Raw genomic sequence first — 21098 nt, 5'->3', positions numbered from 1 at the left:
GCTGAGGCAGGAGAATTGCCTGAGCCTGGGAGGCAGAGGTTGCAGTGTGCCAAGATCGTGCCACTGCACTCCAGCCTGGGCGACAGAGCTAGACTCCGTCTCCAAAAAAAAATTAAAATAAAAATTAAAAGTGCCAGGTTTGCCAGGCGCAGTGGCTCACACCTGTAATCACAGCACTTTGGGGGGCTGAGGTGGGCGGATCACGAGGTCAAGAGAGCGAGCCCAACCTGGCCAACATGGTGAAACCCTGTCTCTACTAAAAATATAAAAATTAGCTGGGTGTGGTGGCACGCGCCTGCAGTCCCAGCTACTCGGGAGGCTGAGGCAGAAGAATCGCTTGAACCCAGGAGGCAGAGGTTACAGTGAGCCAAGATCACACCACTGCACTCCAGCCTGGGGACAGAGCGAGACTCAAAAACAAACAAAAAAGTGCCAGGTACAGGAAGAACACTGAAAAGCCAACCAATACTTAATTAACAGTCTCTTGACCACCAGCAAAGATGGACTGATAAGTAGTTCATTAATAGTAAGAGGAAAAACAACCCCACCTTTCATAAGCGTGAGGATGGTTTTGAGGCAGAGAAAGAATTCTGAAGAGGGGAACAAGCACTGGTGGCTTACGCCTTTAACTCCAGCACTTTGGAAGGCCAACACGGGGATTTCACTAGAGCTCAGGAGTTCAAGTCCAGCCTGGCTACATGGAGAAACTTCGCTTCTACAAAAAAATACAAAAACTAGCTGGGCACAGTGCCGTGTGCTTGTAGTACCAGCTACTCAGGAGCCTGAGGCATGGGGAGCACTTAAGCCCAGGAAGTAGAGGCTACAGTGAACCATGATAGCGCTACTGCATTCCAGCCTGGGTGACAGAGCAAGACTCTGTCTCAAAAAAAAAAAAAAAAAAAAAAGGCGGAGGGGGGTGAAGAGAAGTTGGTTGATCAGGCTTCGCATGGTGGCTCATGCCTATAATCCCAGCACTCAGGGCCTGGGCATCATGGTGAAACCCCATCTCTACTCAAAATACAAAAATTAGCCGGGCGCAGTGGCGCATGCCTGTCATCCCAACTACTGGGGACAGTGAGACACCAGAATCGCTTCAACCCAGGAGGTGGAGGTTGCAGTGAGCCAAGATTGCACCCCACTGCACTCCAGTCTGGGTGACAGAGCAAGACTCTGTCTCCAAAAAAGAAAAAAGAAAAAAAAAGAGGTTTCTCAGTCTGTGACCTGTAACACTATTACCATAAGGTCAACTTGACAGGGAGGTCATTTCAACAAGTAAAAAAAGCAGAAGTCATTAGAACCCAGAGCTCAATGGTAGACCTCACCCCCTTCAAGTGATCACCCCTTTCTCAAGTGATCACTGAGAACTAGCCAATGAACAATGCCACCCAAGGCAAACATCACAAAACCATCTGGACCTTGCAACCACATTTGCAGAAATCAGAGCCAAAAGCTCTCCCGGGGTAAGTTGTGCTTTGAGACCTCACCTTGAAGGAGAAAGTAGTCGGAGGTCGTGCGCTTCAGAGCAGCCTTTGCTTTCTCACTGCTCCAGTCCACCTCCAGGGCTTCTTTAACAGGGCAGAAGACCACCTTCTGTGGAAAAAAGGCAGAACTGCTTAGGAATAACATATGCTAGCTTCCAATCACAAGGCAGTTGCTCTTCTCTATTGCAGAAAAATCTCATTATTTAAAGTTTACTGACCATTAAAAGAAGCAGGGGCCATTTGATCCAAGAAATGCTTATTGAACACTCACTGTGTGCTTCCGTAGAGGCTGGGGATGGACAACACAAACTCTCTGCACTGAAGGAAGACAGAGCCAAGCTTCCAAAGACCTGCTTCCACTCTGGCCCTTTAACTCTCACTGGGCCAGGCACGGTGGGTCACACCTGTAATCCCAACACTTTGGAGACCGAGGCAGGCGGATCACATGAGGTCAGGAGTTCAAGACCAGCCTGGCCAACATGGTGAAACCCCCGTCTCTACGAATATACAAAAATTAGCTAGGCATGCTGGCGGCCGCCTGTAGTCCCAGATACTTGGGAGGCTGAGGCAGGAGAATCGCTTGAACCCAGGAGGTGGAGTTTGCAGCGAGCCAAGATCGCGTCACTGCACTCCAGCCTGGATGAAGGAGTGAGACTCCTCAAAAAAACCAAAACAAAACTAAAAAACCTCTGGCTGTATTCATACTACAGGAATACTTCCACAATGAGGGGCAAGAATGTAAGTCTAACAATATTCTATAAAACGTTTTTGTAATAGTAAACAAAAACAAAAATTAAATGTTTCTTGGCAGAGGAATAGTATAATGATGATGGATGACAATAATAAATAACAGCAAGAGAAACAATAAAAGGGATAGGACAAAGCTCCAGGTTGTGGAAACAGGAACAGCATTTGCAAAAAGCCCAGTAATAGGCAGAAGGATGGCTAGGACCTACAAAGCTCAATCAAATTATCTTGATAAATGCAATGACATATATTTTACTTTGAAATACCATTTACAAGTCCAGGCACAGTGGCTCACGCCTGTGATCCTAGCACTCTGGGAGGCCGAGGCGGGTGGATCGCCTGAGGTCAGGAGTTCAAGACCAGCCTGACCAACATAGTGAAACCCCGTCTCTATTAAAAATACAAAAATTAGTTGGACGTGGTGGCAGGCACCTGTAATCCCAACTACCTGGGAGGCTGAGGCAGGAGAATCGCTTGAACCTAGGAGGGGGAGGTTACAGTGAGCCGAGATCGCGCCATTGCACTCCAGACTCAGCAACAAGAGCGAAACTCTGTCTCAACAACAACAACAACAACAACAACACATTTATGGCTGAGTGTGGTGGCTCACTTTTGTAATCTCAGCACTCTGGCAGGCCAAAGTGGCATGATCACCTGAGTCCAGGAGCCAAAGACCAGCCTGGGCAACAAAGTGAGACCCCAATCTCTACAAGTTAGCTGGGTGCAGTGGCATGCACCTGTGGTCCCAGCTTCACAGGAGGCTGAGGCAAGAGAACTGTTTTAGCACAGGAGGTCGAGGCTGCAGTGAGCCAGATCGTACCACTGCACTCCAGCCTGGGTGACAAAAAAGAGAGAGAGAGAGAGAAAAAAATACAGACTGAAATATTTGGAAATGACACATGTGGCATCATGCTGGGACCACTTTCACAAATGGTTCGCATATAAACACACATACAAAAAAACAGTTTTTTGTTTTAAACATTTTTTTTTCCAGACAGTCTCCCCCTCTGTCACCCAGGCTGGAGTGCAGTGCATGATCTCAGCTCGCTGCAACCTCCGCCTCCTGGGTTCAAGTAATTCTCGTGCCTTAGCCCCCCCAGTAGCTGGGATTACAGATGCATGCCACCACGCCCAGCTAATTTTTGTATTTTTAGTAGAGACAGGATTTCACTATATTGCCCAGGCTAGTCTCAAACTCCTGACCTTAGGTGATCTGCCTGCCTCGGTCTCCCAAAGTGTTGGGATTATAGGCGTGAGCCACTGTGCCTAGCCAGAAAAAAAGCAGTTCTTAGAACTAGCTACCCTTAAGAAGTTTAAGATAGCCAAGCTGGGGGAACACTGTTAGATCCCGTCTCTAAAAAAAATTATTTTAGGCCAGGCGTGGTATAGACTCTGTGTCTCTATATTTTAAAAAGGTTGGTGGTGGGCGGTGGGGGGGATGCAAATAATTTCAAACTTACAGAGGTGTCTTTCTTCCTCCCTCTCTCTCCATACCCTCCCAACCAGATATTTAAAGAACAGAGAGACAAGATGATAACAGCATAATTTGGGAAGCTAAGTGAACCAAGATCTATCAGTTACCAGGCAGTTTACAAAGCTTGCTAAGGATGCATATAGATTTGACAGATAAAAGTTCAAATTGTTGGCTGGGCGCAGTGGCTCACACCTGTAATCCCAGCACTTTGGGAGGCCGAGGCGGGCAGATTACAAGGTCAGGAGATCGAGACCATCCTGGCTAACATGGCGAAACTCCGTCTCTACTAAAAATACAAAAAAATTAGCCAGGCGTGGTGGCAGGCACCTGCAGTCCCAGCTACTCGGGAGGCTGAGGCAGGAGAATGGCGTGAACCCATCGTGCCACTACACCCCAGCCTGGGGGACAGAGCGAGACTCTCAAAAAAAAAAAAAAAATACGAAAATTATCTGGGCGCAGGCCGGGTGCGGTGGCTCACACCTGTAATCCTAGCATTTTGGGAGGCCAAGGCGGGTGGATCACTAGAGGTCAGGAATTCGAGACCAGCCTGGCCAACACGGTGAAACCCTGTCTCTACTAAAAATACAAAAAAATTAGCCAGGTGTGGTGGCAGGCACCTGTAATCCCAGCTGCTCAGGAAGCTGAGGGAGCAGAATCACTTGGACCCAGGAGGTGGAGGTTGCAGCGAGCCAAGGTCACACCACTACACTCCAGCCTGGGCAACAAGGTGAGACGCCGTCTCAAAAAAAAAAAAAAAGTTCAAATTGCTAGTGAAGATTAAACAGTCAGTCATGTTTAGGTGGCTTTCCTTTAGGAGTTAAATCCATTGTTAAAGATAGTATACAAGATGTTTTCACTGCCCTCAAATCTTTTGGTCAATGGGTCTGTTTGACCTCAAAAGATAAGTCATGAAGTCGGCCTGGTGACATTTAATGCCTGCTATATAGACCACCAGGCCCTTCTCAACAAGTCTGAAAATACACATCAAGTAATTTGCAATATGGTCTGGGAATGCCATCAGAATGAGGAAACACAGTATTACCAGGCAGGTTTCAAAATTTACCAAGAGCTCAATTCGGAGTCTTTGTTGTTTGCCTGACTATAAGCAACGAACCAACTAATATGTTAGGCTACTATATGATGAAATGGAGTTGGGGGTGGAGGTTGTGTTTTAGAATCTCAGTCCCAGGCAGGTCTTGCCTGTTAGCTAACACTTTCAGGGCCTGGGGCACGAGTATGAATGAAGACCCGTATATCATGTCTACATATTTAGTTATAAATCACACTAACAAGCTATTAAATGAAGTATATTGTATTATCCTGTCTTGACAAACACACCTTCTTCATAACCACCTGGAAGGCCTGGATCAAATTTGAAATTTTCACACTCCTTAGGAGTTCTGTGCCAGATTAAGGCACATCGGGAAAGCTGGCCCCCATCCGTGCCCACTTCTCTTCCCATGCCTGGCTCTGTCCCACAATACTGGTGGCTCTGCACTTGAGTGTAGCTACCCAGCTCATCCTTTCTCACCAAACCCCCACGTCTCTGGCCTAAGCATTCAGACATTGTGACAAGGCCTGCACTGCACAGGCAGAACAGGGAAGCAGCCCACAAAAAATCCTGAGAAGCTTGGGGTTGTCTGGGCAGGAGATTTCAGGGGTCCCAGGTATCCAGAGTGTGGTCTACAACTGAGGGAAGAAAGCCACAGGTGACAGCCAGAAGTGGGCACAGGGCCCCAACCAGGCCAATCAGATTCTCTCTCCTGGGAACTGAAAATGTGAAAGTTGGAATGCAGAGATGCAGATACACATAATGACAATGCTCTAAAGGGAAAGGCCACAAATTCCTAATGCCTCTGGGATTGCCCAGTGGCCCTGGTCTTTATTACTCCTCTCAGATAACAGTAGTTATTCAGTGCTTCTTACACTCCACTTAACAATCCTTTTGGTTCAAACTAACTCACAACAATTAAAAACAAAACAAAACTTAACCAAGCTGCCTAATCTGTAGCAGCAGATGCAAAAGGTGGTACCTGTCTTACCCACTCCACTGGCATTACGCTTATAAAGAAAAAATACACCCGACAATGCCTTCAGGGAATCAGGAGTCTTTCAGGTGAGGCACCCACAGTGTCTGCCAGGGAGTGGCATCCACTATTCACTGGAATGAACACCTGAAAACAGGTAACTTACACACCTCCTCTCCTCCACTTCCTCAGCTCAAGAATACCTCTGCCTAGAATGCCTGAGCCACTCTTCTCCACCATCCTTCACATACATTTCTGGGCTTAAGGACTTCAATCAACAATCTAGTTAAGACTAATAACAAGGCCGGGTGCGGTGGCTCACACCTATAATCCCAGCACTTTGGGAGGCCAAGGTGGGTAGACCACCTGAGGTCAGGAGTTCGAGACCAGCCTGGCCAACATGGTGAAACCCCGTCTCCACTAAAAATATAAAAATTAGCCGGACATGGTGGCATGTGCCTGTAATCCCAGCTACTTGGGAGGCTGAGACAGGAGAATTGCTTGAACCCAGGAGGCTGAGGTTGCAGTGAGCCGAGATCACAATCAAACCACTGTACTCCAGCCTGGGCAACAGAGCAAGACTCCGTCTCAAAAAAAAAAAAGAAAAGACTTGGCTCATGCCTGTAATCCCAGCACTTTGGGAGGCCAAGGCGAGTGGATCACAAGGTCAGGAGTTCGAGACCAGCCTGGCCAATATGGTGAAACTCCGTCTCTACTAAAAATACAAAAATTAGCCAGGCACGATGGCTCACGCCTGTAATCCCAGCACTTTGGGAGGCCGAGGCGGGCGGATCACGAGGTCAGGAGATCGAGACCATCCTGGCTAACACGGTGAAACCCCGTCTCTACTAAAAATACAAAAATAAAATTAGCTGGGCGTGGTGGCAGGTGCCTGTAGTTCCATCTACTCAGGAGGCTGAGGCAGGAGAATCGCTTGAACCTGGGAGGCAGAGGTTGCAGTGAGCTGAGATCATGCCACTGCACTCCCGCCTGGGTGACAGAGAAAGACTCTGTCTCAAAAAAAAAAAAAAAAAAAGGGTGAATTCTCCACATAGCCCATCAACCATCAAATTTGTTGTCAGGAGCCATTTAGCATAGTAGGAAACTGCAATAACCTCAATAACCTCAATACAATAGGTGACTGGTAAAATAGATTATGGCTAGGCAAGAAGAGGAAAAATGACACAGACATTTAAAATCACGCGCTCCAGGCCAGACGTGGTGGCTCATGCCTGTAATCCCAGCACTTTGGGAGGCCAAGGCGGGCGGATCACGAGGTCAGCAGATGGAGACCATCCTAGCTAACACGGTGAAACCCCGTCTCTACTAAAAATAGAAAAAATTAGCCGGGTGTGGTGGCGGGTGCCTGTAGTCCCAGCTACTCGGGAGGCTGAGGCAGGAGAATGGCGTGAACCCAGGAGGCAGAGCTTGCAGTGAGCCGAGAATGCACCACTGCACTCCAGCCTGGGCGACAGATCGAGACTCCGTCTCAAAAAAATAAAAAAATAAAATAAAATAAAATCATGTGCTCCAAAGCAGATTTGGGGAATGCTTATTGAGTGAAAAAAGCAAAAGACAAAACCATGTACATATATATACACATATACAAGCCAGGCGCAATGGCTCACGCCTGTAATCCCAAAACTTTGGGAGGCCAATGTGGGCGGATCACCTGAGGTCAGGAGTTCGAGACCAGCCTGGCGAACAAGGTGAAAACGCCCTCTACTAAAAATACAAAACTTAGCCGGGTGTGGTAGCACAAGCCTGTAATCCCAGCTACTCGGGAGGCTGAGGCCAGAGGATCACTTGAACCTGGGAGACGGAGATCATGCCACTGCGCTCCAGCCTGGGCAATAAAGCAAGACTCTGTCTCTAAATAAATAAATGGCACAGTACTTGCATATACTCTACGTGCATCCTCCCATATACTTTATTTATTTATTTATTTTTGAGACAGAGTCTTGCTCTGTCGCCCAGGCTGGAGTGCAACGGTGCGATCTTGGCTCACTGCAACCTCTGCCTCCCAAGTTCAAGCGATTCTCCTGCCCCAGCCTCCTGAGTAGCTGGGATTACAGGTGTGAGCCACCATGCCCAGCTAATTTTGTATTTCTGTTAGAGATGGGGTTTCACCATGTTGGCCAGGCTGGTCTCCAACTCCTGACCTCAAGTGATCCACCCGCCTTGGCCTCCCAAAGTGCTGGGATTTCAGGCGTGAGGCACTGCGCCTGGCCTCCCATATACTTTAAATCATCTCTAGATTACTTATAATACCTAATGGAATTGCTATGTAAACAGTTGTTATATTGTATTGCTTAGGGAATAATGACAAGAAAAAAGGTCTGTACATGTTTGGTACAGATACACGCAATGTTTTTTCCCAAATATTTTATTATTAACATAATTTCAATTTTCTTTTTTTTTTTTGGATGTACTCCAAGCACACTAAAGATTTTTGATCCACAGTTGGTTGAATCCATGAATGTGAAGCCCATTAATAAGGAGAGCTTACTGTATATATTATCTGTATTAAACAGTGCCCCAATTTTGTTGTATATACATAGAAAAACACTGAAAGGAAGGTTATAGTTATTATTTGGTAGTAGGATTAACATTTTATTAACTTGTTCTGCATTTTCCACAGTTGGAATTATGAACTTATTTTACTTAAAAAAAAATTTTTTTTTGAGACAGTGTGTTGCTCTGTCACCCAGGATGTACTACAGTGGCACAATCTCAGCTCACTGCTGCCTCCACTTCCCAGGCTCAAGCAATCCTCCCGCCTCAGCTTCCCCAGTAGCTGAGACCACTAGCACGTGCTACCACGCCCAGCTAATTTTTGTATTTTTGGTAGAGAAGGGGTTTAGCCACATTGCCCAGGCTGGTCTCAAACTCCTGGGCTCAAGTGATGTGCCCACTTTGGCTTCCCAAAGTGCTGGGATTACAGGCATGAGCCACTGCACCCAGCCTTATTTTACTTCTTAAATCAGGCCTAACAGTAACAGGTAATATAATTCTGCATGTAAAGATGAATATAATCCCCAGGTCCTACCCAATCAAAATTCCTGGGGTAGGGGGTGGGGAGGGTAGAGGGACCAAGAATCTTTAAAAAGCTTTAACAAAGTATTCTAACAAATGACAACCATAATCAAAACACATTTTTCACACTCAGCAGAATGGAAAAAAAACGCCTGAAGTTACCAAATGTTACTGATACATAATGTTGGTTCTAGAATATAAATTGATAAAACCACTTGAGAGTAACTTAACGGGGTCTGGTAAAGCTGAAAATGCCCTTATCTTAATTTTACTCCCAGGTATATACCCAAGAGAAATTAACACAATTGCCCAAGGAGATCATCTATACACACACAAACAAAATGCTTATGCAGCACAATTTGTAACAGCAAATTATGAGCATACCCAAATGCTTATAAATAGAAAAATGGATATATAAATAGTGATGTATTTATGCGACAAAGACTCTAGCAAAAAACAAAAATAAAAACAAAACAAAAACCAAAAAGAAATGCCCTGCAGGGCTGTCCAAGAGAACTAGCTGTGATGATGGAACAGAATGTAATCTGTGCTATGCAATACAGATGCCAATGGCCACATGTGCTTACTGGCCACTTGAAATGTGACCAGTGAGACTGAGGAACTAAATATTTTATTTGATTTGATTTTAATTAATTAAAACAGCCAGCTGTGGCTAGTGGCTACCAAAATGGACAGCAAAGCCCTAGAACAACATATAAACAGATGGCCTCACAAACGTGTTGCTTCTCCTTAAAAGCAGGTGGCAGCATGCATACAATATAAAACCAATTTTTAAGAAGCTAAAAAGCATGCAAAGCAATTCTATGTATTGCTTGGAAATACATACATAAGTAGTAAGAAGAAATGCATAGGAATGAGAAACCCAACTGAGGAGGGTGGTAACTTCTGTTGGAGGGACAGCCAGAGGGCCTCACCATACCAGTAATGTTTGATGCTTCAAATTGAGTGGTAGGTCTATGATGGTGAGCTAAATCATTCTTAATTTATGCCTAAAATATTGTATAATAAGTTCCATGTCATTGTTTAGACTTATAAACATGTGATAAAACAGGAAGCCAAGCAGGGCTGTATCTGCCCCTTCCAGGTGTCTTTTTTAATCCACACAAATGTACCAGCAGCTCTGGGGTTACTTACCCGGTGAGGGTACAGGGAGAAGAAGTAGAAGATAGAGAAACAGCACACAGATTGGTACAAAAGTACCAAAAATATTTGTGTTTTTAAGGTGGATAGTGTTTGTTTTGTTCCATTATCTGCATTGATGCTGCATATCTTCTTTTGTGCATTAAATGTCACAATAAAAAAAATATAGGCTGGGTACGGTGGCTCATGCCTATAATCTCAGCACTTTGAGAGGCCAAGGCAAGAGGATCACTTGAGGCCAGGAGTTTGAGATCAGCCTGGGCAACACAGCAAGAGATCTCAAAAAAAAAAAAAAAAAAAAAAAAAACCGAAAAAATTAGCACAGCATGGTGGCACATGCCTGTGGTCCCAGCTACCTTGGAGACTGAGGTGGGTGGGAGGATCCCTTTAGCCCAGGAGTTCAAGGCTGCAGTGAGCTGTGTTTGTGCCACTGCACTCCAGCCTGGGCTACAGAGTTACATCCCATCTCAAAAATAAATAATATATAAAATTAAATATATATACAGAGATAAGCTAACATTAGCATTCCCCACCCCAACTAACTCTCCTACCTGGAAAACTTGCTATCAGCATTCCATCTAACTCTGCAAATTTACACCCCTCGTTGCCCTATTTCCACTCCTTTGAACCAAGTAGTTCTGATATTAATAATTAGCAGGATTGGCCAGGAGTGGTGGCTCACGCCTGTAATCCCAGCACTTTGGGAGGCTGAGGCAGGTGGATCACAAGGTCAGGAGATTGAGACCACCCTGGTCAACATGGTGAAACCCCGTTTCTACTAAAAATACAAAAATTAGGCTGGGCGCGGTGGCTCACGCCTGTAATCCCAGCACTTTGGGAGGCCGAGGTGGGCGGATCACGAGGTCAGGAGATCGAGACCATCCTGGCTAACACGGTGAAACCCCATCTCTACTAGAAATACAAAAAAATTAGTCGGGCATGGTGGCGGGCATCTGTAGTCCCAGCTACTCGGGAGGCTGAGGCAGGAGAACGGCATGAACCCAGGAGGTGGAGCTTGCAGTGAGCTGAGATCGCACCACTGCACTCCAGCCTGGGCGACAGAGCGAGAGTCCATCTCAAAAAAAAAAAAAAAAAAAAATTAGCTGGGCGTGGTGGTGCGCACCTGTAGTTCCAGCTACTCGGAAGGCTAACGCAGGAGAATCGCTTAAACCCGGGAGGCGGAGGTTGCAGTGAGCCGAGATCGCACCATTGCACTCCAGCTTGGGTGACAGAGTGAGACTCTGTCTCAAAAAAAAAAAAAGTGCAGGATTTTGAACCTCTCTGGCCTGAGGGTTCCAGTCCAGGCAACTGAGTGACTTACTTCTAAATATTTCTGGGCAAGTCTATTGTCTTCTTTGGTATTCTGTTCTCTCAGCTTAGTTCAAATAACCTAAACCATGAGAATTAATATACTAGAAGGTTAATTCATTTCATTGGTAACAAAGGTTACTTCAATTACTCTTTTTTAAAATGGAAATAATCAGGCTGGAAGCTGTGGCTCACGCCTATAATCCCAGTACTTTGGGAGGCCAAAGTGGGCGGATCACTTGAGGCCAGGAGTTCGAGACCAGCCTGGCCAATATGGAGAAATACCGTCTCTACTAAAAATACAAAAACCAGTCGAGTGTGGTGGCACACACTGGCAGTTCCAGCTACTCCGGAAGCTGAGGCAGGAGAATTGCTTGAACCCAGGAGGCAGAGGCTGCAGTGAGCTGAGATTGTGCCACTGAACTCCAGCCTGGGTGACAGAGCAAGACTCCATCTCAGAAATAATAATAATTTTTAAAAATTAAAAATTAGCCAGGTGTAGTGGATGTCTGTAATTCCAGCTACTTGGGAGGCTGCAGCGAGCAGTGTTTGAACCACTGCACTTCAGCCTAGGTGACAGAGTAGTGAGACCCTGCTTCAAAGAAAAAAAAAAAAAAAGGAAGAAAATAATCTCCAGGGTTGCTGGAATATGCTGTAGTTAACAGCCACCAGTACACTGAACAAATATTCCGTGGATATGACTGTGCTAGACACTGGACTAGGAGTCTAGCAGTGAACAAGACTACCTTCCCCCTATGGAGCTTAAAATGGAAGTGGGGAGACAGAGACAAGCAACCTAAGGGCCACCAGCAGTGGAAACCAAGGTACCACATGAAAGAAAAAGAACTCGACTGTTTCTTTAATGACGGGTGTAAGAGAGGATGAGAAGGCTGTCAACAAATTGCTCAGAAAGAGGGAGTCAAAAGAATGAATCACTCCTCAACTGTGGAATTTCTCAACTAATTCATGAAAAGAGTATTAATAGTACTCCAAATTAGTCACCTATTTCAGGAGCAGAGGTAAAATTAAATCTGTATTTCTAGTACAGTCAGGAACAAACCCTACTTTGTCTTTAATTTTTAAAGAGCTATTAGAGAGTAACCACTGTCAGGCATCTCATCATCTCTGGCAGCACCTAACACAGATAACTCACAATATAGAAACATGAACATGGGAGCATGACAGTGGCCTTTTATCCTAAAGGTTTTCCAGAATGATCCTGATGTTCACATATTTTATCCCACCATCCTCCTAATATGTCACGTTACCCTAGCAACTTCAGGGGTATCCCTCTTTGTAAATCATAGGGTGAGCCTATGCCCTTACCCACTGTCTATGCTCTCGCCCCTTCTTCCACAGCTGTGTGGCCTTGGTCAGGTCACTTAACTTCTCGTAGCTTCTTTATCAGCTATAGATGGGGACAACAAGACTGGATGTGATTCCCTGCACTCAACACGGTGCCTTGCACACAGTAGGCATTCTGCAACTCATAGAAGGAGCTGGCTGCGGCAGTGAGGGCAGCCACAGCAACTCTGCCCCTACATCTGTCTTTCGGTTTATCCTACTTCCTCGGACAGAGCACTGCTCTTGGCTCTGGTGCCTGGAAAGCTTGTCCCTCACATGCCAACACAAACAACTCTTCCTCTGGGAAACCTTTTTGGGCACTTCCTCACCACCACCTCATTGCTGTCTCCTCTGTCTCCTGCATGTCAGTGTCCATGTGAGGCTTGTGCCCGAGACCTGATTGTGACGAAATCCGTCTCAAATCTTCTCCTGAGCACCAAAGGAAGCAAACAAACTACTGAGCACCTATTTCTGGGCTAGGCATTTTCCTAAGCCCTTATTTATCAGAATGGCACAGGTGCTAGAAAGGCCCACCAGCTTCCTAGAGGGTGTGAAAACCACAGGCTGTTTTTCCTTTTTGTTTTTTAACGTTACTAATTTAGGAGCACAAAGTGTACCTTGAAGCAAAAGTGGCTTTACAACCTTTGGTTAAACCTAGGGAAAGGGGGGAGGGGAAGGGAACCCTAACCAGAAAACCTTTCACAGGAAACAGGAAGTAGCTGCTTCCCCACCCTGCACCCTCTGAGCACAACCCAACTAGTTATTCTGTACAATTAGGCAAAAGGGCAGCATCTGAATCAAGGAATCTTTGGTGTTGGAAGAGAACCTTGAAATCACAGGGCCATCTGTGCCAAAACGGAAGGAGGCATGTTATTGCAAGGTGACAAAGCCATGGCCAAAACCCAGTCCAGCCCAGTCGGTCCGCAGGGCCCTTGGTGAGGCTGCACAAAGGCAAGGTTTGGAATCCCAGGGATTGTCAGCAGGAATGCACTGAATGCCTCGTAACCTTAAGGGCTTGGGGTTGGAATCCGAGCCTGCATTGTTCAAGTGTGACAGCTGACTAACAATGTCAGCTGGGGAATATTTTGATACCTTCCAGCTCAGCTCCACGTAGGAAGAGGCTGCACAAAAACCTCTGTGCCTGTAGGGCCCTCCGGAATGGTAGGCAAAGGCCTGGGCTGCCTACATTCTCCTCATAGCGAGATAAAGTGGTTCCCAAAAGAGGTTTCCAGATCCACCCCAGTGGGCACCATCAGAACTGACTCCAGGGAAACTTCCAGCTGTGAATGGCTAACAAAGCTAGGCACTCTCTCCATTTGAATGTGAAAGACCTGCCTCAATCAGAGAAGGCCCTTAAGCCATAAAACCCTTCACACCAAGGCCAAGTGTCACACTTGTAAGAGGGTGTGATTTATAAACTGACAGCACCCACAAAGCAGCTTTTGTACTCCTCCGTTTGTTAACAATTTATCTCCCCCCACCAAATTCACGGAGCTATTCAGATAAATCTTGACTGGGCCTCAAAAAGAAAGAAAGGCACCCAAGTTTTGGCCAAAACACCAAGGTTCACTCTGGATAATTATGGTTCTGTGAATAGACACTAAAATTAGGGCTAAATTCCTCTGTATCACACTTACAGCACCAAACTACTCGAACACAAACACAAAATGAGAAAGAAAATCTCCAATGCCGCCTTGCTGGAGAGTCTGAGTTCCACTTTTGTGGTTTTCTGCAGTCTCTTTTGTGGTTTCTGCACTCTTTAGAATCCCCTCGTTAGCGTAATTTAACTCAACATTCTGACCAGCTGTTTTTCTTTCTCAACATTTAAATCTACAAAGCAAAGAGTAAATACGGGCTTGGTCATGTCTTTCCTCTCAGTTCAATGAAACCAATTCTGGCCCCTTCATCTTGCTTTCCCCATCGCATGGTTCCCATCTCAGATTCCAGCAGTAGCTACAGAAACCATCGACTTCTGATCCCTTCTCCACTCCTTTCTATAAATGTAATTATTGCACCTAATCCAAATAGAGGCTGAGCCCCTAATATAAACTACATTAACAAATATGAATCTGATAACACCAGTCAACATTGAAGGATTTTTCTTATTAAAGGTTATTTGGCAAAAGGAAAAAAACAGGCAAAGAAAACTTTTTTTTTTTGAGACAAGAGTCTCGTTCTGTCGCCAGGCTGGAGTGCAGTGTCGCCGTCTCGGCTCACTGCAACATCCGCCTCCCAGGTTCAAGCTATTCTGCCTCAGCCTCCCAAGTAGCTGGGACTACAAGCAATGCACCACGTTGCCCAGCTAATTTTTGTATTGTTAGTAGAGAAAATACAAAAAATTTTTTGTTTTGCTTTTTTTTTTTTTAGACAGGATCTTGCTAGGTGGCCCAGGTTGGGATGCAGTGGTGTGACCATGGCTCACTGCAGCCTCCACCTCCCAGGCTCAAGCAATCCTCCCAGCTCAGCCTATGAGTAGCTGGGCCTACAGGTGCTCACCATCACGCCAGACAAATTTTTACATTTTTTTTGTAGACACGGGGTCTTGCTACTGTAACCCAGGGCTGGTGTTTTGCTGCTTTTAAAAAAAAAGTTTTCTGGTCGGGCATGGTGGCTCATGCCTGTAATCCCAGCACTTTGTGGGGCTGAGGCAGGCGGATCACGAGGTCAAGAGATAAATACCATCCTGGCCAACATGGTGGAACCCCGTCTCTACTAAAAATACAAAAATTAGCTGGGTGTGGTGGCACACACCTGTAGTCCCAGCTACTTGGGAGGCTGAGGCAGGAAAATCTCTTGAACCTGGGACGTGGAGGTTGCAGTGAGCTGAGATTGTGCCACTCCAGCCTGGACACAGCAAGACTCCATCTCAAAAAAAAAAAAAAAAAAAAAAAAGGGTATGGGGCCGGGCATGGTGGCTCACGCCTGTAATCCCAGCACTTTGGGAGGCCGAGGCGGGTGGATCACCTGAGGTCAGGAGTTCGAGACCAGCCTGGCCAACATGGTGAAACCCCGTCTCTACTAAAAATACAAAAAAAAATTAGCCAGGGGTGCTACTTGGGAGGATGAGGCAGGAGAATTGCTTGAACCCAGGAGGTGGAGGCTGTAGTGAGCCGAGATCATGCCATTGCACTCCAGCCTGAGCGACAAGAAAAAATTCCATCTCACAAAAAAAAAAAAAAGTTTGGGACAGAGCCTACAAAAGTTTGCATTTCTCATTGTCTTGAAAAATCCGATCTGGAATCACTGGGCCCACATTCCCTCACAGCAACAGCTGGCTGACACTAAGCTGTGGCAGCCTCCCTTTAGATGGGACAAGCACCCGCCCCACCCCTTCAAGAAGTGCTTGCTCTTATCCTTTTCAATCGTCATTGCCTGACCCCTCCAAGGCCCCAGGGTTTCTGACCTCTGCCCCCACGTTACACATACCTTTTTGACCATCGTTGTCTCAGAAGAATCAAGTTTTGCTCTCTTGGTGTCAGGCCCATCTTCTACTCCTTGGCTAACTTTGGCAACTTTAGTTTTCTCCCTAGAGGGTGACAAGGGGAGAGAATGTAATTTTACCCTAGGAATCATGTTATTGGAATCAAAAAAAGCCTCTCCAGGTCACAGATCGGGATGGTGGTTAAGGGCAAAAGCTTTGGAGTCAGATCTCGGTTCAAATCGAGCTCTGCCATTGATAACATGATGAGTCTGGTACACTGCTGGGCACTCAGGAGATTATTGTGGGAAAAACAGAGCAGCGTAAGTTGCTCAGCACACTGCTGGGCACACAGCTGCTCTCAATAAATCAAAGTGATTACTTTGTAAACACTCTACTTGAATCATGAAATAAACAGCCAAACTTGGCCGGGTGCAGTGGCTCACGCCTGTAATCCCAGCACTGTGGGAGGCCAAGGCGGGCGTGTCACCTGAGGTCAAGGGTTTGAGACCATCCTGGCCAACATGGCAAAACCCCGTCTCTACTAAAAATACAAAAAACTAGCTGGGCGTGGTGGCGGGCGCCTGTAATCCCAGCTACTCGGGAGGCTGAGGCAGGAGAATTGGTTGACCCCAGGAGGAGGAGGTTGCAATGAGCTGAGATCACACCACTGTACTCCAGCCTGGGCAACTGAGTGAAAGTCTGTCTCAGAAAAAAAAAAAAAAAAAAAAAAAAAGCCAAACTTAATTCTGCCCCTCTGCTGTGGGCAGCTTATGTTAAAATAATCTGGATTGCTTCCCACTACTATAACTTCTTTATAATATGCCCAAAGAAGCCAGGCATGGTGGCTGTAATCCTAGCACTTTGTGAAGCTGAGGTGGGTGGACCACCCGAGGTCAGGAGTTCAAGACCAGCATAGCCAACATAGTGAAACCCCGTCTCTGCTAAAAATACAAAAATTTGCCGGGCATGGTGGTGGGTGCCTGCAGTCCCAGCTACTCAGGAAGCTGAAGCAGGAGAACCACTTGAATCCAGCAGGTGGAGGTTGCAGTGAGCCAAGATCGTGCCATGGCACTCCAGCCTGGGTGACAAAAGCAAAACTCCGTCTCAAACATAATAATAATAGCTGGGTGCAGTGGCTCACGCCTGTGTAATCCCAGCACTTTGGGAGGCCGAGGTGGGTGGATCACCTGAGGTCCGGAGTTCGAGACCAGCCTGACCAACATGGAAAAACCCTGTCTCTACTAAAAATACAAAATTAGCCGGGCATGGTGACGCATGCCTGTAATCTCAGCTACTCCGGAGGCTGAGGCAGGAGAATGGCTTGAACCCAGGAGGCAGAGATTGTTCTGAACTGAGATGGTGCCATTGCACTCCAGCCTGGGCAACAACAGCAAAACTCCGTCTCAAAAAATAAAATAATAATAATAATAATATGCCCAAAGAACTAGATTATCCTAAAGCCATAAAACACTAGAGTTAGGAGATGTCTGGAACATGACTGTCCTTCCCCCATCTTGATTTTACAGGCAAGAAACTTGGAGACCAGAGAAATTTCAGTGACTTGCCTGAGAGGCTGAACAAGAGAAGAGTTCTCAGTCTCTTGGTAGGAAGCTCCTATCTCAAAGAGCCTGTCTTTCCCTCTCAATTAGCAAGTTGGAGGGTTTTGGAGGGGGTGGTCAGAAACTGCAGCCAAAATACCTAACTCATATAGTTTTACAATAATGTATCATCTGCCATCTTTCACCTAGAGACTACAAAGTCAAAACACGGCAAGTCCTGTCATGTAAGAATTACCAAGTTCTGCAGCCTCAGTGTTCAAAATGAGAGGATGAGGTCTGTTTGTTCTACCAGAGGAGTCTCTCTGGATATTGGACACCTTTTCCAAGGTAGACTTTGGCTGAATATGCCTCCAGAATCACCCAACTATTTTGTACTCATTTTACTATCTCTCAACTTGAAAACATGTCAGCAGACCAGGCGCAGTGGCTCATGCCTATAATCCCAGCACTTTGGGAGGCCAAGGTGGGAGGATCACTTGAGCCCAGGAGTTCAAGACCAGCTTGAACAACATAGCATAGATTCTGTCTCTACACATAAATAAATACATAATTTTAAAAAAAAGTATAAAAAGGAGAAAATGTTATGTTCTCCCCTCCTCTCCCAACACTTACTCTACAAACTCATGCTCTCCTAGATTGGCAAATGTGTATCCATGGTAGCCAAAAACATCTCCTGTAAAGAACTTGATGCTATTTTTGTGACAGATCTGGTCAACTTTAACTATGACATCCCTGGAGCAGCAAGTCAGACACACCTGCAGAAAGAAAGAAATTGGCTGGGTTTGAGTTTTGCAAACTGTGAATCACTGCCCTGATGTCTAAATAAATCTTAATGAACAGTCTCTCTGGGCATGCTTAAAGCACGTTTCAAACTGGTACAACAGGTTCTTTGGGCCCTATGGCTAGAAGACAAAAGAAAAGTTGCAGGTTTCAATGTGTAGAAAATATAAGTTATGAGACCGTCACGTTCTGCAGCCAAAATAAAATGTGTTTAGCTAAAAAGTAAAAGCCATTCAACGAATGTTTTCTGTAATCCACGAACATATACACATTTCATAGTTCTCATTAAAAAAATAACTTAGCAAGTTGTTTCTATACTGCTAAATCTATTAAAATCCAAATAAGCTACAGGGAGAAGCAAAACCAGTTTTTTAAATTGACCCAAAGGTCATGTTTAAATACAAGGGCTTTTTTCCCCCCTCCTTTTGATTGATATGTTAAGATAAAGAAGATAAACAAGTCCTGTTGAGATCATTTTTCCACAGATTGCGGTGTGAAACTTTATCTGAATTTAAGGACAAAGAAAAGGTTACAGACCAAGTGACCTTCCATTCAGGCTTAGACAATGAACTGGTGATTCACTCAGTGGAATTATCAGTGTTGCTCTGGGGCCTCCAGGTTGTATTCCAGTAAGTTGAGGTATTGGAAATGGCTAAGTTCTACTGCACAAAATACCATCTTTTTGGGAGAAGCTTTGTGATCATGGTCAAAAGACAACTTCCAAATTGCACATGCTTTCTCCTGAACAAAAGGACATTTTCACTTGATAGACCCTCTTTGCTGTTGTCTAGCAGCCTGAATACCGAAATAACACTCACAGAGAAATGTGTTCCTTTGGTGTTTCAAAGAATGCAGCCACCCAAGGAAAAATCCCATCTAAAAAGTAAGAAATCCACAGGTGAACATGCAACCAATTGATCAAATGGAACCCTGCAGAGTCTAAAGTAACTATAAAACCTGCAAGGACCAGCCAAACACAGCCTGCAAGGCGGTCAACATGGCCCCATGCACACGCATTACACAATCAACTGGCCTCACACTTCAGTTTTAACAAACCCTCTAATTCTACAAGTTCAAGGGACACCTGGCATAAAATAAATGTGGTTACCACAGATAAGAAAATGAAGACTTATGTCCAAATGGAAAGTGTCCCAATACCTCAATTTAAAAAATAGAAGGGACTAGGAAAAAGAAAACAGGACAAATGCACAGATGATCCATCCTTCCAAGCCCATATTTGAACAGATGCACATATGAAATAGAAAAGTGTAAAAACGGGAGGCTGAGGCAGAAAACTGCTTAAACCAGGGAGGTGGAGGTTGCAGTGAGCCAAGATCATGCCACTGCACTCCAGCCTGGGCGACAGAGTGAGACTCCATCTCAAAAAAGAAAGAAAGAAAGAAAGAAAAGTGTAAAAAACAGGCCGGGTGCAGTGGCTCACGCCTGTAATCCCACCACTTTGGGAGGCCGAGGCAGGTGGATTACCTGAGGTCAGGGGTTCAAGACCAGCCTGACCAACATGGTGAAACCCCATCTCTACTAAAAATACAAAAAATTAGCCCAGCATGGTGGTGAGTGCCTATAATCCTAGCTACTTGGGAGGCTGAGGCAGGAGAATCACTTGAACCCAGGAGGCAGAGGTTGCCATGAGCCAAGATTGCACAATTGCACTCCAGCCTGGGCGACAAGAGCAAAACTCCATCTCAAATAAAAAAAGGTGCAAAAAAAAAAAAACTACCCAACCCAAATTCTAACTTCTCATGTAACATACTGGGGCCTTTCATTTAAAAAACCAGTAGCTCATCTATGACTATTTCACATTTATCAAGATTTGTTAAGCTTTTCCAGAATGCAGGGAACTATGTCTGAAAGGTCGCAGACATTGACAAAGAATTTAATTTATCCTTTCACCTCCGCATAGATTTGGCAGTGAAACTAAATGAGGCTGGATATGCCTCATTTGGCTTATGACTACAGTGATTTTTCTCTAGTTATCCATGGCAACATGGTCAATGTGACTGTGAGAAACAGACAGACAGACATAGACCAAGATCAGGTGTGCTTTTCTTAAGACAAAACACAAGCTGTAGTTTGGTATTTCTAACAAAAAAATGCCGCTGCCACAGAAATTAATCACCAACTTGTTAAGTTTTCGGAAGAAAACATTTGCAATAACATGGATTAAAGTTATGTGCAAAGATTCTGGAAGGAAGACAAAACACCAAAGACGAAACCTGGCTGAGGGAACATATGCCCAGAGAAGAAGCCAGCAGACAGCAAGTCACCAACAACTACAGCAGATGCAACAGACTGGCCCTCTCTAGCAACACATTCACACAATATACTAAGCCTAAACAATAGAACAGCTTATACATTTTCTTGGGAAAAAGCTCAGAATTTGATATTGGAATGCTCTCAGATTGCTTTGGGATTTGAAAGTATATACAACTAGCACCTTAATTTGTTTAATTCCCACAGCAGATTTTATAATAAGAAACTTACAGCATCGAATTGAGTGAAAAATGACTCTGGTTTCTTCTCTATATCCTCAGTGTCCACCTTCACATCCACCATGGGGTTGAGATTCTGAGCTCGCTCCAAAGAGGCTTCAGCCCTATTTCGGCCAACAGACCCAGTACGAATCAAGAACTGAGCTCCGGGATCTTCTGGAGTTACCTAGGAATAATACACATATTTTTTTAAGTCTTGTATTTTTAGGGAAAATAAATCTTAAAGAGAATCTTTAAATTTTAAAGGATA

At 45.2% G+C, this 21098-nt stretch overlaps 1 protein-coding gene across 2 annotated transcripts in view; it reads right to left on the bottom strand.

Moving 5' to 3' along the window:
• The window catches only part of SAE1 (SUMO1 activating enzyme subunit 1), a 79193-nt gene that overhangs the window by 38745 nt on the left and 19350 nt on the right, over positions 1 to 21098 (bottom strand). For both annotated transcript variants that reach the window (XM_034946814.3, XM_063600434.1), the window contains exons 3-6: positions 20841 to 21014; positions 18171 to 18313; positions 16005 to 16104; positions 1485 to 1590 (exon numbers count right to left, since the gene is read on the bottom strand). In XM_034946814.3, the coding sequence (XP_034802705.2) occupies positions 1485 to 1590; positions 16005 to 16104; positions 18171 to 18313; positions 20841 to 21014 (523 nt within the window). The remainder of the gene's footprint in view (positions 1 to 1484; positions 1591 to 16004; positions 16105 to 18170; positions 18314 to 20840; positions 21015 to 21098) is intronic.

Source organism: Pan paniscus, chromosome 20 (genome assembly GCF_029289425.2).
Source record: "Pan paniscus chromosome 20, NHGRI_mPanPan1-v2.0_pri, whole genome shotgun sequence".
NCBI lineage: Eukaryota > Metazoa > Chordata > Mammalia > Primates > Hominidae > Pan > Pan paniscus.
Note: the sequence above shows the minus strand (reverse complement) of the source record. Positions and strands in the feature narration are given on the sequence as shown.